Source organism: Grammomys surdaster, unplaced genomic scaffold, assembly GCF_004785775.1.
Source record: "Grammomys surdaster isolate TR1022 unplaced genomic scaffold, NIH_TR_1.0 125669, whole genome shotgun sequence".
Lineage (NCBI taxonomy): Eukaryota > Metazoa > Chordata > Mammalia > Rodentia > Muridae > Grammomys > Grammomys surdaster.
In genome coordinates, this window is record NW_021620506.1 from 1731825 (window position 1) to 1757772 (window position 25948).

The 25948-nt window shown below is 52.1% G+C and overlaps 3 protein-coding genes across 3 annotated transcripts in view; 2 read left to right on the forward strand and 1 right to left on the reverse strand.

Annotated features, from left to right (window-relative positions):
* Positions 1-9955, forward strand: part of Stab1 (stabilin 1) — a 28746-nt gene extending 18791 nt beyond the window's left edge. Inside the window, exons 38-69 of the mRNA XM_028787468.1 lie at positions 492-687; positions 795-890; positions 977-1022; positions 1102-1178; positions 1272-1397; positions 1599-1672; positions 1776-1850; positions 2087-2209; positions 2530-2577; positions 2774-2851; positions 2956-3102; positions 3547-3687; positions 3777-3836; positions 5279-5455; positions 5533-5619; positions 5710-5859; positions 5963-6019; positions 6110-6302; positions 6846-6995; positions 7073-7177; positions 7342-7449; positions 7526-7719; positions 7805-7949; positions 8032-8165; positions 8255-8420; positions 8508-8617; positions 8710-8829; positions 8901-9050; positions 9128-9232; positions 9323-9469; positions 9562-9678; positions 9766-9955. Of these exons, the coding sequence (XP_028643301.1) occupies positions 492-687; positions 795-890; positions 977-1022; positions 1102-1178; positions 1272-1397; positions 1599-1672; positions 1776-1850; positions 2087-2209; positions 2530-2577; positions 2774-2851; positions 2956-3102; positions 3547-3687; positions 3777-3836; positions 5279-5455; positions 5533-5619; positions 5710-5859; positions 5963-6019; positions 6110-6302; positions 6846-6995; positions 7073-7177; positions 7342-7449; positions 7526-7719; positions 7805-7949; positions 8032-8165; positions 8255-8420; positions 8508-8617; positions 8710-8829; positions 8901-9050; positions 9128-9232; positions 9323-9469; positions 9562-9678; positions 9766-9822 (3759 nt within the window). The 3' untranslated portion in view covers positions 9823-9955. The remainder of the gene's footprint in view (positions 1-491; positions 688-794; positions 891-976; positions 1023-1101; positions 1179-1271; positions 1398-1598; positions 1673-1775; positions 1851-2086; positions 2210-2529; positions 2578-2773; positions 2852-2955; positions 3103-3546; positions 3688-3776; positions 3837-5278; positions 5456-5532; positions 5620-5709; positions 5860-5962; positions 6020-6109; positions 6303-6845; positions 6996-7072; positions 7178-7341; positions 7450-7525; positions 7720-7804; positions 7950-8031; positions 8166-8254; positions 8421-8507; positions 8618-8709; positions 8830-8900; positions 9051-9127; positions 9233-9322; positions 9470-9561; positions 9679-9765) is intronic.
* Positions 9835-18168, reverse strand: Nt5dc2 (5'-nucleotidase domain containing 2). Its single transcript, XM_028787473.1, has 14 exons — positions 17840-18168; positions 14040-14224; positions 13858-13932; positions 13566-13621; positions 13371-13464; positions 13138-13266; positions 12976-13036; positions 12788-12890; positions 12588-12689; positions 12290-12371; positions 10660-10746; positions 10424-10564; positions 10273-10337; positions 9835-10187 (listed from the first exon to the last, which is right to left on the reverse strand). Exons 1-14 carry the CDS (start codon positions 18057-18059, stop codon positions 9926-9928), a joined length of 1662 nt encoding a protein of 553 aa, XP_028643306.1. The 5' UTR covers positions 18060-18168; the 3' UTR covers positions 9835-9925.
* Positions 18169-20176: 2008 nt separating this feature from the next.
* Positions 20177-23756, forward strand: Smim4 (small integral membrane protein 4). Its single transcript, XM_028787475.1, has 2 exons — positions 20177-20461; positions 23647-23756. The coding sequence occupies exons 1-2, from the start codon at positions 20311-20313 to the stop codon at positions 23736-23738; spliced, it is 243 nt and encodes an 80-aa protein (XP_028643308.1). The 5' UTR covers positions 20177-20310; the 3' UTR covers positions 23739-23756.
* Positions 23757-25948: the final 2192 nt, after the last annotated feature.

The window sequence follows — 25948 nt, forward strand, 5'->3', positions numbered from 1 at the left end:
CCCAGGGAGGAGAGGACAGAGGAGCCCCCACTTCCAACCCTTAAGGAAGAGTTTAGACTGATTTCAAGGGCAGAGATGCTGAGCCTCCGGCAAAGACAGCAAAACAAAGGCTTTAGGAATGTCTAAAATCAGAGGGCCACTGTTGGTCCTGTGTCTGTCTAACCCCTGGGGGATGGGGATAGGAGAGAGACACAGGGTCACATCCCAGAGCTGGCATCATCAGCCAAACCCAGTGGCAATACCCAGGCTTCATGCTCCTCCTGTGCGACCTGTACAGTCACAATCCTCTCTGAGCCTACTCCCACCAGGGAAGGGTCGTGGAAGGCATCCTCCCTGCCTGTTCCCGTCTACCCTCCCTGGGTCTGTGCTTCCAAGCTGCTTTGCTCTGTGTCTGTGTGGCCCTGAACTGTTGTTATCACCTCTCCCTGGCTAGTGGCATCAATCCTGGCCTGGGCCTCTCTCCTTCCCTTCCTATTCCCGTGCCACTACAGGTGCCCGACTGCTGCCCAGGCTTCTTTGGCACCATATGTGAACCATGCCCAGGGGGTCTAGGTGGAGTGTGCTCAGGCCACGGGCAGTGCCAAGACAGATTCCTGGGCAATGGGGAATGTCGCTGCCAAGAGGGATTCCATGGAACAGCCTGTGAGATGTGTGAGCTGGGCCGCTATGGACCCACCTGCTCTGGAGGTGAGGTCTGCATAGAGTAGGACGTCTCCCTGGGAAGGAGAGGAGACTGGGTACTATACTGTAAGGAACAGGCAAGTAACTCTTGTCCCTCATTATCCCACTTCCAGTATGTGACTGTGACCATGGGCTGTGCCAGGAGGGGCTGCGCGGGAACGGAAGCTGTGTCTGTAATGCTGGCTGGCAGGGTCTCCGCTGTGACCAGAGTAAGCGGGTCCCAGGGGGCTACCGGCAAATGATGATAGGGAACAATTCTTGTCTGAGTGACCGGAACCTTCTGTCCTGCTCTCAGAAATCACTGATCATCAGTGTCCCAAGAAGTGTGATCCCAATGCCAAGTGAGTGAGCCCAACCATGGCGGGGCGACTGTGGGCAGGATGGGACAGACACAGGCTAAATGGCTACCACCCCTCCTAGCTGCATACAGGACTCCGCCGGAACCCCCGCCTGTGTCTGTGCTGCAGGATATTCAGGCAACGGCAGTTATTGCTCAGGTTGGCCTGGTGGATGTCCCGGGCTCCACTCTGGAATGCATGGGGTGGCTGTCCCATCTTCTCTCTAACCTGTCCCACAACTTCTATCCCTAGAGGTGGATCCCTGTGCCTCTGGCCATGGGGGCTGCTCACCCTATGCCAACTGTACCAAGGTGGCTCCTGGGCAGCGGACATGCACCTGCCGGGATGGCTACACTGGTGACGGGGAGCTGTGCCAGGGTGAGGTGTCCCCGGACAGATGCGTGTGAGGGGAGGGTATTTTAGTGATCTGAGTCAGGATAAGAAGGATTGAAGGTACAAAGGGTGTGTGGTGACTTGGGGCCCGAATAGGAAGGAGCTGGCTCTTGGCGTTGCGGAGGGGACAGATGAATGGCGGGGATCATCAAGGGCTATCCCTCATCACAGTGTCTCTTCCTCTAGAAATAAACAGCTGTCTCGTCCACAATGGAGGCTGTCATGTTCATGCTGAATGTCTCCCCACAGGCCCCCAGCAGGTCAGTTGACAGGCTTGACACTGGGGCCTCTATTCAGACCAGGTCTGGGGTAGCCCTTTCATTCAGGGCTCTCTGCAGCCACAATGATCAGGATTTGTGACAGGTCTCCTGCAGCTGCCGTGAGGGCTACAGTGGTGATGGCATTCAGACCTGCATGCTTCTGGACCCTTGCTCCCAGGTCAGGCCCTCACGTCCTATCACGTTTGTCAAGGAAAGGGGACTGTGGGTAGGAGCAGCCCTCTTCGTCCCAGGATGGTTCCAGGGCCTCCCTTACACCTAGCTCAACTCCGGCTCAGCGGTAGAGATAAAGCTTTGAGGGTTGAGTAGAGACATGAAGCATCTCCCCAAGGCTGGTGTTTCAGAGATGGCAGGACACCACCATGGCCTTCCTCTTCCTCCTTTTCCCACTCTTAGAACAACGGAGGCTGCAGTCCTTATGCTGTGTGCAAAAGCACAGGAGATGGGCAGAGGACATGTTCCTGTGATGCAACACACAGTGTGGGGGACGGCATCACCTGTCACGGGCGAGTTGGACTGGTACTGATTTCCAAGCCTGACCCAGACTTGATTGTTGTTACACCGCATAAACCTGAACAGCAATCTTAGCTAAGACCCCATATTCAATTCCTGATCCTTGACCATGACCCCATGACCCTGAATCTGACCTTTGCTTATTCCTGGGCTAAAACTCATCTGCATCACATGAAAACAATCCTGACCCTGGCTCAGAACCCTCCCTGGCTTTCCTTTCCTTGTCTCTGTCTTGGCCAGACCTTGGGCTGTTGGTGTTAGGACAGGCACCAGCCCCTGAATGGGGGGGGGTCACCCAAAATCTGAGCTGATCTTCCATTCCCCAGGAGCTGCTACGGAACAAGTACGCTTCCTTCTTCAGCCTCCACCTCCTGGTGAGTCCCCAGCCTAGGACTCTGAGACCTGCTGGGCAAGCTCCAACCATCTCTGGACCTCGATGATCCCATCTGGTTGAGGGGATTGGCTGGCCTGGTGTCTCTCAGGATTAAGTTTTTCCCTGAAGATCGTTAGATGTTCCATGTTGGTCCCAGATCATCCCTTTTGCGCTCAAGTTGTGTCCTGCCTCCCCAGGAATACAAGGAGCTCAAGGGTGATGGGCCTTTCACCATCTTCGTGCCACATGCTGATTTAATAAGCAACATGTCACAGGTATACAGCCCTGGAAGCAGACTGGAGAGGGATGAATACTCTAGTCACCACAAGGGCAGAGGTGACAATCATTGGTTCCCACTATCTTCATGACTCTGTGCTAGGATGAGCTGGCTAGGATACGTGCGCACCGCCAGCTTGTGTTTCGCTACCATGTGGTTGGCTGCAGGAAACTGGGGAGCCAAGAGATGCTGGAGCAGGGATATGTCACTGCATTGTCTGGACACACACTGCGTGTTAGTGAGAGGGAGGTGAGCGCTTACACTGTTAGTCCTACTAGCTATAGGGTCCTCCTGTAGGGTTAGGATTCAGCCTAGATTCAGTCCCCGTTCCCTGCCTCCTTTCCTTTAATACTCAGCTCAGCTCTGAAATAAGAGGGAGAGGAGTCTGGCCCAGAGGGTACCCACATTCTGGGCCCTACTCATTAGCACTGGCCTGCCCCAACCTGGGACTCTCAAGGTAAGCTGGTACCAGCACCAAGTTCCCAGATTGGCAAGCCTAGTGTGGTGCCTTGTGTAGGCTTCTCATAGTGGGATGGAAGCCCTTCTCCATGTTTTCATTCTGCGCTTGACCAACTCACCTTCGACCTCAAAGTGCAGGACTGGCTATCATCTCAGGCCCTGCTCTGGCCCTGTCACACCCCATCGCTTTAAGCACCCCACTGATCGATCAATGCAACCATGTGTCTCCCACAGGGCAGCATTTATCTCAATGACTTTGCTCGGGTGGTAAGCAGCGATCACGAGGCCGTGAATGGCGTCCTGCACTTCATCGACCGTGTCCTGCTGCCACCAGATGTGCTACACTGGGAGGCTGGTACTATCCCAAACCCTCTGGTATGGCTGAGAAAGAACCTGGGGCTGGGTGGCAGGCTGGGATCTCCTCTTCCCACCTGACCCTGTGGCTCATGATTGCTCTTTCCCAGAGAAATGTCACCGCTGCTGCTAAAAGCTTCGGCTACAAGATCTTCAGCCGCCTGTTGACGGTACTGCTCTTATGAACTGCCAATGTGTGCAATGTGTGTGTGCAACCGTATGTAGGCTTACCTCTTTCTGGGAATGAATATGCCTATATGAATTTCCTTGTATAACATAAGAGCCACCCAGTGTGGGCACACATGAGGAAGTGTGCAATGAAGGTGTGTGCAAACGTATCCCTGGATGTGTTCCCATAAACAATGTCTCACCTATCCACAGTTTTAATTTCATGTTCAATCATGTTGGCAAGATGTCTCAGTGGATGAGCCTGCTCGCTGCCAAGCCTGACGACCTGAGCCTGCTCCCTGGGACCCACGTGGCAGGAGAAAACCAATTCCTGTAGGGTCCCCACATGTGCAGTGGCAGCCATGTTCTTCCCCCACGCTTCATACACACAAACAAAAGCAGGTTATGCATAAAAACTATTAAACTGAAAAACCCCAAAATAGCTTGGGTTTTAAAAATACTTGATATTTGTATTTCTTTTCATTGTAAATCATTTAAAATGTTCATGGTACACGATTCCACCCTCCTCCTTTTTAATTCTTTTGTTTTACTCGACAGTTTCATTTTTACTTAAATCACATATGCACATGATTTTATGATTCTATTCATAATCTAGAAACCAGTGAAAGAAAAAACACACAATAGTTATTTTTCTAAGACCTTTTAATTCACTTAATGTTATCTGCAGTTACAGCCATCTTTCTGCAAATACATAACATTTTTATTTTTAAAAGATTTATTTATTTTATGTATATTTTATATATGTGAGTACACTGTTTCTGTCTTCAGACACACCAGAAGAGGGCACCAGAACTCATTACAGACAGCTCTGAGCCACCATGTGGTTACTGGGAATTGAACTCAGGACCTCTGGAAGAGCAGTCAGTGCTCTTAACTGCTGAGCCATCTCTCCAGCCCCACTTTATTTTGGAAAAAATTATATACATAATATTTTTTAAAATGATTTATTTATTTTTATTTTATGTTCATTGGGGTTTTGCCTGCACATATATGTCTGTGTCAGATTTCTTTGAACCGGAGTTATATAGGAGGAAGAAGGAATTGTCTCAGATCTAAGGCAAATTCTATGTGAGTTGCCATGTGGGTGCTGGGAATTGAACCTGGGTCCTTTGGAAGAGGAGCCATTGCTCTTAACTGCTGAGCCATCTCTCCAGCTCTATTTATCTCTTATTGTGCCTAGTTTATAGATAATACTTTTTCCCAGGTAAGAAGTATATGTGTGGTTCATATACTTATGGTTCATATGTATGGTTCACTGTAATTTAAAACATCCGCGGGGGGTCTTCGAACCTGCAGATGAGGGAATGACTGCCCAGGATGTCTGCAGATAAGCATGGCTAGTTATCAATGCCTGGGTCTCTCTGGACCTCCTTTCTGTGGTCCAGCCTCATCTCCAACTGTCACACCATTGCTCTACCCACAGGTGGCTGGCCTCCTGCCCATGCTTCAAGATGCAGCCCATCGCCCCTTCACTATGCTGTGGCCCACAGATTCTGCCCTGCAAGCCCTGCCTCCTGAACGGAAGAACTGGCTCTACCACGAGGACCACCGTGACAAACTGGCGGCCATTCTGCGGGGTCATGTGATTCGCAACATTGAGGTGGGCTCACACCCGAGCTTTGGTCCCTACAGCCTACATACTCAACTCCAATCACTCCAATCACGCCATTTATTTAGGCCTTGGCATCTGACCTACCCAACCTGGGCCAGCTCCGAACCATGCATGGAAACACCATCTCTTTCTCCTGCAGTCTTGCCCGGCCTGTGAGTCTAGGGAGAGGGCGTGGTTAAGGAAAAAAAAGCAGGGCAGTTAGGGGCTGCAATGCCCATGACCCCTATATCTTCCCCCTTTAGGGTGAACTCATGGTAGGTGAAGACGAGGTCCGAATCGTGCAACGGCACTTGCCCTTTGAGGGTGGCCTGGCTTATGGCATTGACCAGCTGCTGGAACCACCTGACCTTGGTGCCCGCTGTGATCGCTTTGAACCACAGCCACTTCAAATGGTGAGGAAGGCCACAGGCCACAGGTGCATGGCAGGGGCCCAGCCCACCTGTCCTCTCCTGCCCATCCATCTGACCCTGCAGTGTTGGCCTCCATCTCCTTCAGAAGACTTGCAGCATCTGTGGGCTGGAGCCACCCTGTCCTCGGGGCTCACGGGAGCAGGTAAGGGGCTGGAGGCTGAGTTGAGGGTTGGGGTAGAGGCAGGGCACCCTCAATCAAGCTCAGCCTGTAGCCTGACTCCTTTTGACCCAGGGCAGCCCTCAGGCCTGCTGGCGTCACTACTCCAAGTTCTGGACAACTCCACTGCGCTCCTTCACGATGCATAGAGGTTCCTGGATAACACCTGGTTTTTGGAACCGCAACCATGTGGGCTGCCACCGCAACTGTGTCACCACCGTCTGGAAGCCCAGCTGTTGCCCTGGTCACTATGGTGTTGACTGCCACGGTAAGCATTCAGAGGGTTACAGACAAGCTGACCAGTTTCTCTAGTTCCCAAGATGGCCAAAGACAAAGCTCTAGTCATCGCCCTTAAGATAGAATATTGGAGGCTGGAGAGATGGCTCAGAGGTTAAGAGCACCGGCTGCTCTTCCAGAGATTCTGAGTTCAATCCAGCAACCACATGGTGGCTCACAACCATCTGTAATGGGATCTGATGCCCTCTTCTGGTGTGCAGGTTTACATGCAGATAGAGCACTCATACTTAAAATAAATAAAAATTTAAAAAAAGGATATTGGGGTGCTCCAAGATGGGGGAATGCATAAGAAGTGGAGTAGGTGTACAGAAGATTCATATCTGGTGTGGAGTGCTGAAAGGTTTGCATTCTCTGGGTTTCATGTGGTCTCAGGGGTGTGGGGACAGGAGTGGACTGATAGTCCTTGAAGAGCCTTGGCTGGCATTTGGTAGGGCACAGATGGCAGAGCTGGATGCAGGAGTGTGTGTTCTTATGAGAGATTCTGTTCTCATTTCACATCTACACTATTCCCTAGCTTGCCCCGGTGGCCCCAGAAGCCCCTGCAGTGATCATGGCGTGTGCATGGATGGCATAAGCGGAAGTGGACAGTGTAATTGCCATCCAGGTTTTGCTGGGACAGCCTGTGAACTCTGTGCCCCAGGTGCCTTTGGACCCCAGTGCCAAGGTAAGCTATCTCTTCACTGTCCATTCTACCCTGCCCCATTTCCTTAGGCCTGTGTGAGAACTTGTCCTTCTCCCCAGCTTGCCGCTGTACCCAACATGGGCGTTGTGATGATGGTCTTGGGGGCTCTGGCTCCTGCTTCTGCGATGAAGGGTGGACTGGGCCACGCTGTGAAGTGCAGCTGGGTGAGTAGCCCTTGGCCTTGTACCCATGCAGCATATGTGTATAGACTATATGTGTATACATGCCCTGGCTGCACACCCAGGTGGAGGCCCCAAGGGAGGATGGGAGACACAGTGGCTAGAAGCACAGCTACTGATCTGATTATATGGGATGGGTCCTGGGACAGAGTTGCAGCCTGTGTGCACCCCACCCTGTGCACCCCAGGCCGTGTGCCGTTTGGGCAACAGCTGTGAATGCAGCCTGGGCTACGAAGGGGATGGCCGTGTGTGCACAGGTAAGCCGTGACTTGCAGGTAGGATGCCCTGGGCCTGCTCTAGGACCTGGCTCAACCACTTCTTCCTTGCCCCCAGTGGCGGACCTGTGCCAGAAGGGGCATGGTGGCTGCAGTCAGCATGCCAACTGCAGCCAGGTAGGGACAGTGGTCACCTGTACTTGCCTGCCTGCCTATGAGGGTGATGGCTGGAGTTGCCGAGCTCGTGACCCCTGCTTGGATGGCCACCGTGGAGGTTGCAGTGAGCATGCGGACTGCCTCAACACTGGTCCGGTAAGCAGGTGGGGAGCCAAGCAGCCTGTGTGCAGAGGCCCCACGCTTCCAGTCTCTGTGAGGCATTCGCTTTCTCTGCCCACAGAACACGCGGCGCTGTGAATGTCATGTAGGCTATGTGGGTGATGGGCTGCAGTGTCTAGAGGAGCTTGAACCCCCTGTGGACCGATGCCTAGGAGAGTCGTCACCTTGCCACACGGATGCTGTGTGCACTGACCTACATTTCCAGGGTGTGCTTGCTTACCTGACCCCGACCCCACTGCGTTTTCTGGATACTGTCCTACTAATCATATACCCTCTTTCTTCCTGCAGAAAAACAGGCTGGTGTCTTCCACATTCAGGCCACCAGCGGCCCTTATGGTCTGACCTTCTCAGAGGCCAAGGAAGCATGCGAGGACCAGGGAGCGGTTCTTGCTTCTCTCCCTCAACTCTCTGCCGCCCAGCAGGTGCTCGGGTCTCGGGGGGGGTAGGATCTAAGCCTGTGGAAGCCCACTGAGTTGGGCTTTGGTCTCAGCCTCTCCTCCTGCTTTTACAGCTAGGTTTCCATGTCTGCTCCATGGGCTGGTTGGCCAATGGCTCTGCTGCCCACCCTGTCGTCACCCCAGCGGCAGACTGTGGTAATAATCGTGTAGGTGTAATTAGCCTTGGCGTCCGCAAGAACCTCTCAGAGCGCTGGGACGCCTACTGTTACCGTGTGCAAGGTATGTCCCTTCTGCCGACCTCTGCCTACCCTCGCCCCCTGAACTCCTTCATAAGCCTCTGTGAGTGACTGATCGCCTTTCCCACAGACGTGGCTTGCCAGTGTCGGGTCGGCTTCGTGGGTGACGGGATCAGCACGTGCAACGGGAAGCTGCTTGATGTGCTGGCCGCCACCGCCAACTTCTCCACCTTCTATGGGGTGTGCAGGGGCCTAGCCTCAGAAGTGGGAACACAGGCAGTTGGGATCCCCAAAGAGAGAGCTTACCCACAGCCCTGTCTCCTCATCCCCAGATGCTACTGGGCTATGCCAACGCCACCCAGCGAGGTCTTGACTTTATGGACTTCCTGGATGATGAGCTCACCTTCAAGACACTCTTTGTTCCTGTCAACGAAGGCTTTATGGACAACATGGTAACAAGAGGGACTTGGGCAGTTTGCTCTCTCCAGCTGGCCCAACCCAACAAACCTTGCTCTGCTTCTAGACGTTGAGTGGCCCAGATCTAGAACTTCATGCTTCTAATGCCACCTTTCTGAGTATCAATGCCAGCCGGGGGACATTGCTTCCTGCCCACTCAGGACTTAACCTCTTCATAAGTGATACAGGCCCTGACAACATTTCTTTGGTTCCTCTGGTGAGTCTGGCCTCAACTGAAACCCTACTGGCTCAGCCCTTGCTAACCTGCTGGGCCTAACTGCAGTTTCTCCGTAGGCCCCCGGGGCAGTTGTGGTTAGTCACGTCATCATGTGGGATATCATGGCTTTCAATGGCATCATCCACACTCTGGCCAGCCCCCTGCTCACGCCTCCCCAGTCTGTGAGTATGCGGAAGGGGGAGACACGGCCTCAAAGGGTGAAGGAACGTACATCTCTGGCCTGGTCCTTGACTTTGCCTTTCTCTTTACAGAGGGCAGTGCTGGGATCTGAGCCTCAACCTGTGGCGTTAAGCTTAGGGGTTGTGGTAACTTCTGGAACATTGCTGGGGTTGGTAGCTGGAGCCCTCTACCTGCGGGCCCGAGGCAAGCCCCCAGGTTTCAGCTTCTCTGTCTTCCAGGTGAGGAGTGGTTGGGGGAGGAAGGTAGGTGGGTGGTGGGCCCTTCTGTCTTGTTTGGGGGTGGGGCTTACCAGTCAGCACTCCTCCTCCAGGCAGAAGATAACGCTGATGATGACTTCTCCCCATGGCAAGAAGGGACCAGCCCAACCCTGGTTTCTGTCCCCAACCCTGTTTTTGGCAGCAGTGACATCTTTTGTGAACCCTTTGATGTAAGTGTGGGGTGGGAAGTGTGCTGGAGGGGTTGTGTGGCCCTGGGCCAAGCCTTGCTTAGCTGCACCCTGCCTCCCTCTTTGCAGGATTCAGTCCTGGAAGAAGATTTCCCCGACACCCAGAGGGTCCTCAAGGTCAAATGAGGGGATGGAATGAAGCAGAGGCACATGGAAGACACAGACCACTTTTATTGCTTGTCGGGGTGGTGGAAAGGCTGATGGTCTGTCCAGGACAATAAAAGTGCCCTCAGCGGATATGGGCCATGTCACCAAGAAAGGGTGTCTTCATGCAGCCGGTGCACAGCTGGTCCATCCAGAGGGGTGCCTCATGCTGCAGGGGTGTGCGGCGCGGGTAGAAAGTGAAGTCTACTCGGTAGTTGAGCAAACAGCTGAGAGAGGCCATGTAGAGGTCAGAGAAGCGCACGAGGCGCCTGGAGAAGTAGGTAGGGTTGTGGAAGGTGCGGAAGATGCTCCCAAACTGAGCGTTGAACAGGGCCTTTGTGATGCATCTAGGGAGAGAAACACTGTACGCGTCAGTCAGTGTGCAGAGAAAAGGCTGGGCCGGGCTTCTTGCCACGGCTGCTGTCTGCTCACCTCAGTTCTTGCCGCTCCTTCATCCAGGTAGCCAGAACCTGCCGTGACTCTGCGTCCTGATAAGTCTAGGGAAACACGGTGCGGGGAGGTGGTGAGCATACATCCAGGAGGTGCTTCTGCAGCTCCAATCCACCAGCCCCCCTCCCCCCACCTGCATGCGCTCTAGCAGCCCAGTGAGAGCCTGCTGCCAGGTCAGCGAGTGCATGTACTGCTCCGTGTTGATGATGCGGATCTCCCGCTCCAGCTCAGGGATGATGGCTCCCGTGCGCCAGCCGTGACGCAGCATGAGGTCCTGGCGGAGAGGATGGGAGGCAGACCTCAGTACCAGCTGGGAGGGCTGCAGGGCTCCCTTCCCTCCCTGGGTAAAAGTCCGACCCCCTCACCCACCGCCAGGTCACTGTAAAGGTGGTCACCGAAATAGAGCACACGGGGCCCTCGCCATTCTGTCAGACGAAGAAAATCAAACAGGTTTCCCTGGGGAGCAGAGGACACCGCTGAGCCAACTGTGCTCCTGAATGGCTGTGGGAGCCAGGCTTTGTCCTTTACCAGTCCTCCCAACTCTCCAGAGGCCGCTAAAGCCAACCGGATGCTGGGCTGCCCTTTCCCGTGGCCTCCCTGCTCCGTGGCCCTTACTGTTTCCCCATTCCAATAGAAAGGGGGCGGGGTCCTGCCTGCAGCAGAAACATCTCTTGTAAGGGTGGCTTGGCCCTAACTCGAGGGCCGCTTACAGTGGCCTTTCACCTACCCAGGCAAGGGCTTTAGTCTGTCTGTGAGAAACAAACCACAGGGAGGGCCCCAGACCTCACAGCTATGGGCTCTGAAGGGAGGGAGGGCCCCAGATCCTCCAGCAAAGGGACCTGAAGTTCTTGTAAATGTCCTCAGTCTCCACCCAGGGGACCCTGTGGAACAACTTGTAGAGCTTACTGGCAGCCCATGTGCTCTTCCTTCTCCAAAGCCAGGAAAAGATCAAAATATTGAGGCACAGACATAACTGAGGAAGCTTGGGGGTGGGTGGGGGTGGGGCAGAGGGGCCAGAATTTGGAAACACAGCAGCTACCAGAGGCGCCACGCTCCACGGTGGGAATGCACACTCAGCAAGGCACAATTCACAGAGCAGCTCGACTCAGTGAGTGAGAGATGGGAACTGGTGCACCGGGCGGCCATGAAAGACCTGAACTGAGAAGCGAGACGCGAGGGGGCAGCAGAAAGGCTTTCGGAGAGGTGGCCCCTAGGTCAAAAGTCTCAAGGGACAGCCGAGAGAGGGGAAAGAAAGACAGAAAGACAAGGACTTAGGGAAAGGGTTCTGAGAACTAAACCGAGCCTAATACAGTGTCAGGCCTGAGAGCTGCCAAGAAAGAAAGTCACCTTCCCCCTAAGAGGGCTGCTACAGTTGGATGCTAAGACGAGAACATCAGCCTCAGAGCTGTGGGCACAGCCTGCACCTAAAGAACTTGAGATGAGGGTGCAGCAGTGTAGGATGCTCAACAGGACAGGCAATGTGCCGGCCCGCTGACCTGAGGCATCTCTGTGCTACTCTCCTGGCCAAGGATGGACTCCCAGCCCCAGGACCATCTCAGCTAAGACTTCTATGTTCCAGCCTGGGCCACCAATGCCCCAAATCTGGCCTCTTCCTAGCTACATGGAAAATGGAGTAGTGGGGGTGTGTGTCTCAACTGTCTCCACAGGCCCACCGCAGGGTTTCCACCAGGCTGGTTTTGCCAGTAGCAGTGTTCAGTGACAACTAACTGTTCCCATGAATCATGGTGCAAGTGGGGGGCACTAGAGGAAAGCAGGGCCCAGAGGTGATGAGGCCCGGGTGCCTAGGCCACTGCAGGTGCGTGACCAAAGGCCAAGCTGTCTTTTACTGTCAGCGGGTATATGCCCTACTGTATCACCTAGCTTCCTTCCTATCACTCCTGCCCTCCTGCCATTGCTCTAGCCCCAGAGTGCAAGCTTGGTCAAGGCTGGGCAGTCGCCATGTACAGTCCAGGGTCGCCCACCAGGCCCCTGTCCTTACCTGCCGATAGATCTTGCCCTTTTCTAGGCGAGAGATACGGTCCCAGTGGAGGGAGCCCTTCTCGTCAAGCTTTCGAAAAGGCCTGCGTGAAGAGCAAAGAGGCCGGTTTGTAGTTTGTGACAGAGCCAGGCTAGGTAACTTCCTCCTTATCTCTGTAAAGGCCCACCCACTCAAGTGGGACACTGACCAGCAAGGGGGTGTCTTTACCTAAGCACAGAGTACTTAGTCAAGGCCAACTGGGTTTTGTGCCCATGTCTCCATCCCATCCTCCTCCCCATACTCCCTGCTATGCCCGTACTTGCGCCGGTCGGTGAAAAAGTTGGGCTTGTCTGCCTGGACGATGACCACATCGAAGAGCTGGCGCCAATCGGGACCTACCATGTGCCGCATACCTTTGTCCCTGTGCGGAGGTGACACTGGCTGTAGGAGGTCTGGGAACGGTACTGTGCCGCGCTCCTGCACCCCCCCCCCAGCCTTCTACAGTGTGCCTGGACTCACACGAAGCTGAAGGGGCTGTTGGTAATGAGGAACAGCTGTTTGCCGTGGGCTACCAGGCGGCTCAGGACCGCAAACGTCTCATCCCCTCTCAGGATGTACTTCTCTGAAAGGGAAGATGGGTCTGCCAGGGCCAGTTCTGTGGCCCTCCGCTCAGGCAGGCCACGGTGAGGGCTACTGTCCACCCTTACCCATGTCTTGCTCAATCCACTGGTACATGAGACCCTTTACATGCACATCCCGGATGGCATCCTGGAGGGAACAAGGGGACAGTGAAGATATGCTAGAGAGGAAGGCCTACCATGTTGCAAACAGACTTCGGCTCATCTAAAGGACAGTCCCCACTGGCTCACCGTCACGTCCTTATAGAGGTGTACTTGGTCAAACTCCAGGCCGTGGCCCAGAAAGTAGTCCACCACACAAGACAGCAGAGCCATCTCTGGGAGCGAGAAGATGTCCATGAACTGCTTGATGGAAGGGCCCTGGGGAGGGAGTCAACTCTCAGCCACCACCCCAAGGACTAGGGACTGAGGGATCAAAATCCCTGGCCTGGGTGCTTTGGCTGACGGCAGGTGGTGTGGGTTACCTTGCCATAGAAGCCGCTCATCTGGTATAGTGGTATGTGCTGGGTGCCACCGTACAGGTCGATTACTTCATCATCCGGCACAGGCTGGAGGCCCCTGAGTTGGGGGTGAGTGGGGGGACAGATGCCCTCAGCAGGAGCCCAGGAAGTGGGATAGCATAGGGACAAGGGCAGGATTGAGGCAGACTCAGTACTAACCTGTAGGCGGTTCCCAGTTGTACATAATGAAAAGCATCAATCTTCATCAGAAGGCTCTGGAGGCATGGAGGGGGCAGGGCTAGTGGTGAGGGAGGTGTTCGTTGCTGACCCTGAACCAGCTTCTCCTGGGATCTGCCCCCCCCAACCATCAGCAACAAAACCTCCTCTGGATGCTACTAGGGGGGAGCTACAACTGAAGTGGGGGTGGTCTGACAAGGAGAGATGGAGGTTGAAGAAGCCAGCCCTGTTCACATCTAGTCAGGAGGGGGTCAGTCAGGGTCAAAACACTCACCTTCTGAATGTCGTAGTGGAGGCCACGGATAGCAAAGCTGGGGTCATAGTCATACTTCCGAATCCCCTCAGGATACTGTTGGGTAAAAAGCCAGTAGCAGTGCCAGCCCCTAGCCCAGGATACCAGGGGAACCCCAGGACTCAGTCTAGGGCATAGGTCATGCTCGGTCCTGTTGGCCTCACCTTGTAATGCTCTATCAAGATGTCCCGGGCGGCACTGAAGATCTCAGGGTGCAGTGCGTCTGCATACTGGGCCAGAGTGTAGTCGTAGTCAAAGCCATAGACTTGGACGTCACTCAGGCTGATCTCATTGTTGGCATAGATGGCTGCTGGGTTGAGGAGGCTGCAGACTTCAGGGGGCAGAAGGTCTAGAGGGAAGGAGATCCAAGAAGGCAGAACCATCATGATGGCCTCAGTTATGGCAAACGGCCCGAGCACTTTGTGGCTACCTGCCCCCATGTGCCCAAGACATTGGATTATGGCATCTTAGCCATTGCAGCAGGGGCCAAACAGAGAAGGAACCAGCCAAGGTAAGGCAGAACTGGCAATGGGCTAGCATGCTTCCTCTGGGGATTGGGTCATAGTCACAGCCCCCACTTTTCTGTTAACCAATCACCTGCAGTGCACCATGTATTCTGAACCTGGGCCTCTCCCAGACTGGTTACCAAGTCCTACCAGACACGGGTGTGTGGAAACCTTGACAGCATTCCTCAGAAGAGCCATATCCCTCGCTCGAGCCCTGCCCAGGAGCACCACTGTCCACTGGCCTCACCTTCCACTCCCTCGGGGTTACCTGCAGCACGCAGGGACTGAGGACTCCTTCCATAGGATGCTTGCTCTCTTCCGACCTGACTGGAGGCCGCCAATGCTGCTTTTCCACTTTGCTCAGGGCTGGGCCTGGGGCCCAAGAACATTATGGGGTAGAGAACACATGAGGCTGCCAACTTGGAACACCTGCCATAGCCCTGGAGAGCAAGGCCCCTCTAATCGGATTTCAACTGCTTGCCAGACCACATAATGACATTCCCTGGCTTCAGCCAGGGAACATTGCTAATTACCATAGGTGGGATGTAAGATGTCGGGTTTTGGGGACACAAGCCAGTTCTCTTCTGGTGATAGTCACAAAGGCCTCTGAAAGATTCACAGAGGGGGGCTGGAGAGATGGCTCAGCGGTTAAGAGCACTGACTGCTCTTCAAGAGGTCATGAGTTCAAATCCCAGCAACCACATGGTGGCTCACAACCATCTACAATGAGATCTGATGCCCTCATATGGGTGTCTGAAGACAGCTACAGTGTACTTACATATAATAAATAAATAAATAAATCTTTAAAAAAAAAAAAAGATTCACAGAGGGAAGCTAAGCCCTGCACTATGCCAAGAAGGTTCTGGGGCCCTTGGCTTGCCTGCCTTGTCTTCCCCATGCGGAGAGTGGGTAAAGTGGACGGGGAAGGAGGACATGGTGTGATGGGAAAGGGAGCCAGGCAGGATCAGGCTCTCCCTCTCGAATCTGTGAATTCAAGAACGGATCTTAGCTCCAGGCTAGTTTCTTTTAAAAGAGGAATAAACCTACTTTGTGTTTCTGCTCTGAACCTATACAGTATGCAGGATCAGATGTGCCTCTGAGCTAGAAGCCCTGCCCTGGGACTGCCTTGGTCACTTCTAGAGCAGCAGAAGAGGAACAGGCAGGACTAGGGATGGTCTCAGAGACTTGATGTTCAAGTCTCCAGGGAATCTGTCAGCCGCGCTAATCCTGATTACAAAGCAAAAACTCTCTGACTCCACAGCACGTCTAGTGGCCGCTGTACTGTGCAGACGCCTCCTCTACGTGCCGAGCTGTTGCCTCACAGGCCCCTCTGGAACACAGGGCTCCACCCCCATTTCCTTTAGTGTCAAGTACAGGGTGTAGGTGTGGGAACAGGTGTGGCTGGTTTCTCTGGAGGCCTCAGCCAGCACAGAGCAGCTCTTCTGAAGATTCCCAAGTGTGCATCGTCACTGGGACATGCGCAAGACACACCTCTCTCTAAAGAACTGCCCCAGGCACCCCTTACTTGCTGTCATGAGGACCCTGGCCCTCAGTCACCCACATAGCTGGATATTTCCACAACCCTACACTCCTGTATGTCAACTTTATGAGTTAGTTGGCTGCGTCCAGAACCCCTGGGTCAGGAAGCATAGACATGGTCTTTGTGGGTCCAAGCTTGCAGAGTTCTGACTACATCTTGCCTCTGCTTTTAAGGGTCTTCTCAGAGGCATATAAAGCCTCCTGGGAACAAGTAGGATGGGCAAGAAGCCCACAGTGCCTGCTTACTTAACCCATTTCTGGACCAAAGAAATCATAGCTTTGGGTGCATGGCATAAGCTGGGAGAGAATATGCCAGGACCCAGAAGAAGTCTGCCGTGTTTATGATTTTACTGTCTAGCCCCTGCCCTCCTTTCTTCAGGCTCTAGGGCTCTGGTCATTACCACTTGTGAGTCTTAAAACTCATCTCCTTCCCTCCTCCAATCCCATGAAGAAGTCACGCTGCCACCGTTGGTGCCCAGAGAAGAACTAAACTCAGGGAGGTAAAGGCACTGGATCAAACCACCCAGACCCTGGCAGTGGAGATGCACATTCAGGCCACTCGGCCTGCTTTAATCATTCTTCTTCTGCCTAGCCTTCTAGTCCCATGAGGCCAAGCAGTGTAGGTGACAGTCTTTCTCCACTGCTCTCTGAAGGGCTACTAGCCCTGGCCCTAAAACCTAGTCTGGAGAGGGGGTCAGGGTTCAGAGGCAAGCTCATGCTGGTATGGTAGTGGAAGTGAGCCTGCACACAAGAACTAAGAGAGCCTGTAAGGGCCTGAAGAGCCCTGAAGGGTATTCTCAATAGTGCCACCCCACCCCCAACCCTCCAAGGTAGGCTTCTCAGGCCACTCAGAGGGACTACTCTAAGTGCAGAACAAAGACTTCTTAAATAATCCTGTCCACCCTGCAATATTCCAAGTCCTCAGACCAATTATTCTCCAGAGGTCCCAAGTAATCTGACCGCAGCTTGTCAAGAGGTGAACTCTGGCCAATGTCCAGGTCTCCTCACAGCTGGAGTGGAAGCCCTAGTCCAGTCACAGCTGGAATCTCCCTGTCAGGGCTACTCTGTCTTACCAGACAATGCAAGCCACATCACCCCTGGGGCTTCCTCCAGAAGCTCCCCAGGCTCCTGGTTGGCCTTGTTCTTCCTGAGTCATCAACGCAATTCTGGGACAGAACACTGAGGGTCTTGAGAGGATGTGAGGCCAAGGGCCACCCTGCTGGGCAGTGATAGGGGCCAGACCACATCTATCGGTTGCAGAGGCAGGGCCCCACCAGACCCACCCAGACAAATGGACAGATAGATGTTCGGCACTCAGATCTCCTGCCTCATCAGCCCATTCCAAGGAAATGATTAGGAGAGGATGAAGTGCCTTGTGCAGCTCTGGCTGAGACTATAGCAACTCCCCCGGGATTGCAAGGGGGCTACAGTAACTTTTCTGTTCTTCCAACTGAGTGTTTAGAGTGCCGTAGACCGCCAGAGGCAAGCCGAGAGGTGCCGGCAATGTCCGACTGGTGTCACCTTACTCCGTGCTGTCTGTGAGCAGAGCTCAGTCTTTGTCCACACACTGCAACTAAGGGCCAGAGGAGAACGAGGGACTGGGAAGGTTTCTATCGCTACTGCCCGCAGATTGGATCCAGGAGCAAGACCGTAGGGGCCGCGTGCGCAGCGACCGCTCCAGACGTTCCAAGTTCCTGCCGCCAGAAAACAAAACCTCCCACTCGGCCCAGGAGTAGCGGTGCTCTGCAGAGGCACCTCCTAACAAGCCGACGGAGCCTTTTCTAAAACGCCATTTGGCCCTCAGGTTTTGGGACCCCGGCAAGCCCCACCAAGCGTCCTTCACCCAGGACGGTGCCCTGGCCGTCTGTTGGGCACCTTTCGGCTGACCGACAGCGCACTGCCCACCCGGCATCACCCACCGTGCACCAGCCTCCGCATGTCCTGGTAACGAGCCCACAAGTGCGCGCTGAGGTCTGTGCCGTCTGCGGGCGCCGAGCGCGGGGTGCTGGGGCAGTGGGCTCCGGGACCCGGCGGGCCGCAGCCAGGGCAGGAGGGTGAGGACGAGGCGGCCCGCGGTCGGCCGTGGCCTCCGCACAGCAGCCAGCGCCTAGCTGTCGCCCGCAGTCCCGCACCCGCCATGCCCCCTGCGCGCTGCCCCGGCCGCCCTCCGCCCGTCCGCTGGCCCGCCTGCCCGCCGCCCTCGGACTGCCCGCCCGCCACCGTGGCCGCGTGCTTCTCGAGGCGGCCGGCCAATGGGGGAGGCGCGCGGAGTCCACCCGGCCAATGGACGCACCACTCAGCCCAGGGGGCGGGAGGTCTCAGGAACGGGGCGGGGCGGGCTCCGACCCCCGCCTCCTTGTCCCCAGCTGGGCTCAGGGGCTCTGCGCCCCCCTTTGGTCATCTCGTTGGCGATGGCGGCACCTTTCCTCCTTTAAGCGGGAAGTCACAGACCTCAAGAGCCCGGGTCTCCGCGAGGCCCTGGACGGCCCGAGGAGCAAGAGTGCTCGAGTGTACGGCTCTTCCTTCACTCCAGGGTCTTTTTGTCCCTCCCCCGCGCTTCTGTCCTATTCTTTCCAGACAAGTTCTCCTGCCCCGGGGCCTCGTGCCCCTGCCCCAGTTTCTGACTGACTGCACGTTCCACTGGAGCCAAGACCGCTCATTCACCTATGACAACAAGAGCTCTACGAGCCTTCAGGACCAGTCCCAAGCTGGCTAACAGCACTTGGCCTGATGGGCAGCTGAGGTCTGCTGAGGCAGCATTTTCTTTGTATTACCTGGTACCGAACACAGGTGATCCACTTAACTAGGAGCCTATCTACTGGGCGTACTCTTCTGGCTGTGGGCCAGGATCATTGCAGCCACCTCCTGGTTTTGGTGGCTGTAAATGGATGGCTCCCAGTTGAATTGCCATGGTTTTTTTTTCAAGCGTTGTCTCAATGAAATTCTTTTCATTCCACCCACTTCTGTTTTCTTAGCTTGCAGGTATACACTAGGAAAGGCTGGCCCAGTATCCAGGGCCTTGTTAGTGGTGAGCTGTCCAACTGAGCACACGTGGCTGTTGGGTTTAAGGTTGTATGTAGTGTGTAGATTTGTAGTTCGCCCATACCTAGGCTGAGGATCGGGTGTGCCAGATTCTGCTCTGGGTACTGGTAGTCATGGATACCAAAGGGTGGGCTCATAGGTGGCAGAGCCCTCGTAGGTTCAATGACTTAGGTGGGCTGTGAAGACCTGGCCATATGTGAATTTCTTCCAAGTGGATGCACACTGTACATGTTCCAGTCCTCAGAACCAAGAGAAATGGCAACAGGTGCCTGGGGTCGGCTGTGTGTGGCTTCTTCTTGGCCTGCCCTCCCGGTGGTAGGTACCTTCAGGAGGAGGTACAAGGCAGGCTGTGCTTAGGCAGCTGTTTATGACCCCCCTCTTTCTTTGCTCATACGGTTCCCTCACAGCCTCTACTCCTTCCCCAACAAACCCCCTTCATACCAGATCTGTTGCATGGCATAATTTCTCAGAGGCACGCCTTGGCATTGCCCGCCAGGCCTCCTCGCTGCGTTATATTTCATAATACCCACAATCTGTCATTAATTCTTTTAGATTGTCAATCCTCACAGCATCACAGAAAGGCTCCGTTTAAAAGGGTGCTGATAGGGATGTGGTTTGACAGTGAAGTTACTCTAGCTTGGTGCTCTTCTTCAACTATCAGATGTGATGCATAAGAAACATCTACAAGTTACCTGAATAACGGTACGTTCCCACTTATCATAGGTTTATATTATTTTAGCATGTTTATTATAGACAATTATACTTTTTGTTGTGATCATAAAGTTCAGTTTTCAAAAATGTATATCGAATTTTGTTGTTTTAGAAGCCAAGTCAACCAGTCACACGACAGAAATAAAAGGAAGGACTGTCACGTAACTGCATTTTAGCTTATTTCCTTCACAAAGGGTCGTCATCTCAGGCAGGGTATTACAAAAAAAAGATGGCGATGGCAGAGTAGGGGGCGCGGCAGTAAACTCTGAGTCCCAGCAGCTGTGCGCAGGTTGAGGGCGGGGCCGCCACGCCACGTTGGAGACTCCGCCCCCTGAAGTTTTTCTGTCTCCAGAATCTAGGCGCGTGCGCAGGCTTCTTCAGGCCGGCTCCGCTGCACAGAGCATGCGCACTCAAACAGCACTCTGATTGGAAAGGCTGAGAGTCCCGCCACATTCTGATTGGCGGAGCCGACCAGGTTCGGCTTCTGCGACCCAAGTTTTGCGGCCGGGCTGTGGCGCTGCCGTCGAGTCTTGCTGCGCAGTCCACCGGACACCGCGGATACTCACGGGTGTTTGTACTGCCTCCAGGAACACCAGTTTGCCTGGTTCCGCCTGTACCCCACTTGCAGGCCTCGGTCATGTTCTTCAGGGCCCAGGTGAGGCGAGCTCTTCAGACAGTGCCCGGGAAGCAGCGATTCGGCATCTACAGATTCCTGCCCTTCTTTTTTGTCCTGGGAGGAGCGATGGAGTGGATCATGATTAAAGTGCGCGTGGGCCAGGAGACCTTCTGTAAGTGAGGGTGCAGCAGCCTGCGTTTCTCCGTGGGTATGCGATTACAGACCGCTGATTCCATTCAGTTGCAGAGCTACTTTCAGTTTAGGCGTTAGGACAAGTGTTAGTCTTTTGACAGTTTTCGTGCTAAAAGGCTGGAGGCCCTCGGGGCTCTTGAATTTTGTTCACATTGGCATCCAGCCCTACTCCTCTCCTGGCATTTTAAGAGGGCACGTGCCTCTACTGAGGCTGTAGTTCTTTGTAGGCTGTCCTTGGCTCTGCTGGTGACTTTGGGCCCAAGGAACAGGATTACTCGCACATGGAAGATGGACCAATCCTGAGGGCTCTGAAATTCAGGTGAAGTCCCTTGCCCTTTGAGATCTTTAGCCCAAACTCATGAGATAGTTATCTTGCCCGTCCTAGCTAATTACTACTTGTCATTCGCAGTCCTTATGCCTTTGGCCCAGAACTGTGAGAAGAATGTCTGGCATTTCTGAGAACTGCCTCTGAAATGGCCAGTTCCTTTCAGGCCTTCTCCCAACCTTTGGGCCCTTTGTTTGTCTCTCATGTAATTATCATTTGAGAATTTTAGGTTGTTCTTTCAAAACCTCCATTGATTTCTCTTGCTATCCTTTGATACAGGGCCTGACTATGTTAGTCCATGCTGGCCTTGAATCTTCAAACTTGCAGTCATCTTCTGGGTTTACAGGCATAGGCCTCCAGTTAATGTTTAATAACCATCCATCACAGAACATCTAGTGAACAAGGCAAATTGCACAAGAGCTCACGGGTGTAGTTTGGTGGTAGAATAATTGGCTCGCATGGTCCCAAGCTCCATTTCTACACCCTACCCCCCACCATTAAGCATACCATGAGGGTTGTGAATAGTCTTAAGAATGAATCCTGGATGGGCCCTTCATTGGATCGGATGGTGTGGGGAAGGCTTTTGGGGGAAAGATAGACACATTTAGGAGTTAGCCAGATAAGGGGAAGATCTATGGAGTTCACTTCATGACAGTAGTAATGGAAACCTGGAGGCTTAAGCAAATGCTGTTTTGAGGGACTGCAGCAGATGAAGAAAGTGAAGGGTGATATGGATAGAGGGGTCCCTGTGTAAGACCATAAAAGTACTGGACAATAAGAATCTATCCTAATGATGAAAGGGTCTCTTTTTGAAGAGATTGAGACATAGGCAGTGTATGTTTGGCCAGACTTGAGATGATGACCCAGTCTAGGCGTTGAAAGGAATGCCAAGAAGTGGGTAGACCTGAGACAGCTTAGAGGTAGTGCTGATAAATCTTGTAATTGAAATGGGGGCATAGAGGCTTCTCAAGGAACAGAAGGGCAGGGCTGGTACTTCCACTCAAGGTGCAGAACATAGGCAGGGTGATCCTGGGTGCAAGATAGGACATGATGAGATGGGTTAAAGGTCCCAAGTTCAGGAGGACAGTTTGGGCCAGACATCTTGGGTTTACAGGATGTTCAGCTAAATTGTAATGGAAGCATCAAACTTTAGCATGTTTAAGGTGACTCTGAGTGGTCAGAAGGAACACCAGGAAGGTTATCCTTGAAAATAGGTGTCTTAGGGTTTTATTGCTGTGAACAGACTCCATGACCAAGGCAAGTCTTATAAAGGACAACATTTAATTGGGGCTGGCTCACAGGTTCAGAGGTTCAGACCATTATCATCAAGGTGGGAACATGGCAGCATCCAGGCAGGCATGGTGCAGGAGGAACTGAGGCTGCTAATGGAAGACTGACTTCCAGGCAGCTAGGATGAAGGTCTTAAGCCCACATCCACAGTGACACGCCTACTCCAACAAGGTCACACCTCCTGGTAGTGCCACTTCCAGAGCCAAGCATATACTAGCCATCACAACAAGTGATAAGGAAATGTGACTGAATGGAAGGTAACAACTTGCCCTAGGAGAGACTGAAGGATATGCAAATGCTCATGAGAAAGGTAGGGGTTGGAACCGGGGCTGTAGCCCACTTGGTGCAGCACTTGTTTTGGCATGCAGGAATTCTTGGGATTTAATCTGCTGAGAAAAAGTGTGGTGGGTGGCTGGGTGAAGGCTGTAGGGAACTGAGAGACACCACCTTCACAAGTACCAGTGCTCAGTGGGATCGACCATAAAAATTAGCCAGAGTTCTTTACGGTGGCCTTTCTCTGTGAAGGAAGATAATGCTGTCATTCAGGGTCGAGGAAACTGCTTTCAGCCATGTTAATGGATTCAGATAGAGGTACCTCAGGCAGCATGAATAGAGAAGTGAGGCAGTTGGAGTGATCTCTGGTTGGAGTTTGGAGGGGTGTCAAGGAGTTAAGGTAATGAGTAGAGTGTGAAGAAACTTCAGCTGCTTTGGCAGGAAGAGGGGGAAAAGACAAAGGGCCAAAGGAAGGCAGTGAACTCCAAGGACAGGAAAGCCAGGACTGGAAAAGCAGTTGTAGTCTCAGCAGCATTCTTCCCATAGAACACTATAACTGGAGACATAAGGGAGGCCAAGGGGTTGGTACGTCACCCCCAAGAATATGGGTGGCAAAAGAGGCACAGATGAACAGGCAAGACACCCAAGCTGGGAGCCAGTGATAAAAACCGAGAGGATGACCATCAAATGAACCCTAAAAGAAGAGGTTTTTCTTTTAAAGAAAGGAAGATGTTTTCTTTTTACATGAGGGCAGAAAATGAGTAGTTCAGAAAAACAGCTGCTGAGAACAAGGAACATTACTTCTGTCCTTACTCAGATTTTAGGACCTAGGAAAGGGAGCAGCAGAGAGCCCTGGGCAAAGGAAATCTTTGAGAACAGAAAGATATACCAGGACATCATTCTGAGTCTTTCTTTGAAGATACAGGTATTTTTTACCCTGTTATCTCAGACTCAACATAAACCTTACTGATTGTTAGTTTCAGTGTAGGAGATGGCACTTGGGGCCCTCTTTATGCTAGGCAAAGACTCTGTCACTAAGACAGATCTCCAGAATCTATTTTTAAATTCCCCAGTTTCAGGGCTGGTGAGATGGCTCAGCAGTTAAGAGCACTGGATCCAGGTTTAATTCCCAGCTCACAACTGCTATAACTCCAGCTCCAGGGGATCCCCTCCCCCCCATTACACACACAGTCAAGGTAACAATGCATATAACATAAAAAATATATATTTTAAATCCTGTTTCTTAAAAATCTAAGCAAAATTTTTGTTTGATACAGATGATGTCTACCGTAGAAAAGCTTCAGAAAGACAGTATCAGAGAAGGCTGGAAGATACATCAGAAACCAATCTTCATAAGCTAATAAAGTAAATATGCATTTTCAGTGTTGATTTCAGCCATTTTGTTATTTCTATAGTCTCACTCTTCCCTGGGCTGGCCTTAAATGGAAGGAAATCTCTGCCTCTGCTTCCTTAGCTCTATTAAGAGGGAACTCCCAGGACCCATACATACAACAACTCACTAACATTTGTCAACTCCAACGCCATCTTCTGGCCTAAACACACATGGTGTACATATGGTATACATATATACACCCAGGCAAAATACTCATACATTTAATTTTTTCTAAATACTAATCCTTTAGCAACTGTTTATTAGTCCAAAGCTTGCCTTTACAAAGAATTTTCATAGTTCTAGTCTACTTGACTATATCTGAAGTCACTATTGGATACCATCTTCCTAAAAGTCACCCAGTGTCTCTCACAAAACATTTCATAAGCTATTCAAAGATCAAGATGTTTTGCAATACAGTCTGGATCTTTGTGAGGCCCTTTAAAGGAAAAAAATGGTTATTTTTAATTAAATGTATGTCTGTATGCATGTGGCTGTGTCCATTTGAGCACGTGTGTGACAGCAGGTACATGTGGAGGACAGAAGCACTGGATTCCCTGGAGCTGGGAAGGTTGTGAACTACCTCGTGTGAATGCTGGGAAGTAAGCTTGGGTCTTCTTGAAGATCAGAAAGTGCTCTTAACCACTGAGCAGAATGGTATCTCTCTAGCCTCAGCCTTGTTTCTTTTTGACAGAATTCCAATGAAACCATGGCTATAAAAGATCTCCTTTTCAAGGTCACCTTAACTAAGTTAACTACACAGGTCGTATTTCTGTCCTTTTCCAACTTGTAAGCTTTTGTGTGTGTGTGTGTGTGTTGCTTAGTGGCTACATACTGCTCTGCTAGTGCAGGGCTGCACACCTAGTAAAGATCAGGCAGAGTCTGCTAAAGGCAACTGGGCAGTTGGATCCCAGTATAAGTTTGGATCACTAGTAGAAAAAGGAATGTCCATGCTTTCAAACAAGAAAGTGACCTACATTTTAAAGAAAAAATAAGTTTCAGCTAGGCATGGTGGTACATGCCTTTAATCCCAGCACTTGGGAGGCAGAGGCAGGTGGTTCTCTGTGAGGTTGAAAAAAAAAAAAGTAAGTTTCAAAATATGAAGAAGCTGATGCTTAAAGGCCATAGGGTAACATCAAGTTAATTATCCCTGTCACAAACACTTCTAGATGGGTGTGGGATGTGGGAGAGGTGGAGGCAGGAGGATCAGTAACTCAAGGCTAGGATGGACTAGGATGAGACCCTGTCTTGAAAAAATAGAACCAGAAAGTCTCTTAATTTTTTTTCTAGCAACTTTTTCCTAGTTTGAGTTTGTCCGCTAATGTTAGGATCAACTCAGTGTAAAGAGTCTTAGCTGTTCACAAGTGAATGTCACAAGTTCAGCTCACTGTTGGTTATTGGTAATGATCAATACTACCAGGGAAAGAAATATACCACACTTAATCTGTCTACTTGTGTCATTTGGAGTGTGAATCAATCCTCAAAGACACTTTATATTATTTCAATTTCTGTGTAAGAATTTGTATAATTCTCAATTACGTGGCTATACTTGCAGTTTTAGAAATTGTGGGTATGGTGGCCCATTCCCTTAATCCCAGCACTTGGGAGGCAGGGGCAGTCTGGTCTAAAGAGAGCCACGTTCCAGGACAGCTGGGGCTACACCGAGAAAAAACAAAACAAGTAACAAGCTGAAGGATCCTCAGCATGTGTTGTGAGTTTGTGTCTTGCTGCAGCTCTGCCTACCTTTATCTCCTACCCATGAGTTTTATTAAAGATTGAAACTAGCAGGACAACTTGACTTTGCTATTTAATATAAAACATTTTAAGAGCACATTAGTTTGGAAGCTGTGAAGAATTTTAAATTATTTTAATAACTGAATTAATTTAAAAATTATTTTAAAATTGTATGTGTGAAGGGGTATGTGCACATGCCTGCAGGTGCCCAGAGGCCACAGAACCCCATGGAACTGGAATTGTAGGTAATCATAAGCTTCCCCTGTGTGCTGGGAATCAAACTTGGGTCCTCCAGAAGAAAGCACTCTTAATCCTGTGAGCCATCTCTCTAGCCTCAGGGTATAAGTTTTTAACTTCCTAAAATATTGTTCAGCTTTTTTTTTTTTTTGGTTTTTCGAGACAGGATTTCTGAGTTCGAGGCCAGCCTGGTCTACAGAGTGAGTTCCAGGACAGCC

Excerpts from the sequence above, each read along its gene's own strand:
- Nt5dc2 (XM_028787473.1), bottom strand. The coding sequence starts at position 18,059 with ATGGCGGGTGCGGGACTGCGGGCGACAGCTAGGCGCTGGCTGCTGTGC. Across the intron at positions 13,267-13,370 it reads TGAGCGGCTTCTATGGCAAG|GGCCCTTCCATCAAGCAGTT; the intron begins GTAACCCACACC and ends CTCCCTCCCCAG. Across the intron at positions 12,891-12,975 it reads GTGGATTGAGCAAGACATGG|AGAAGTACATCCTGAGAGGG; the intron begins GTAAGGGTGGAC and ends CTTCCCTTTCAG.
- Smim4 (XM_028787475.1), top strand. The coding sequence starts at position 20,311 with ATGTTCTTCAGGGCCCAGGTGAGGCGAGCTCTTCAGACAGTGCCCGGG. Across the intron at positions 20,462-23,646 it reads CGTGGGCCAGGAGACCTTCT|ATGATGTCTACCGTAGAAAA; the intron begins GTAAGTGAGGGT and ends TGTTTGATACAG.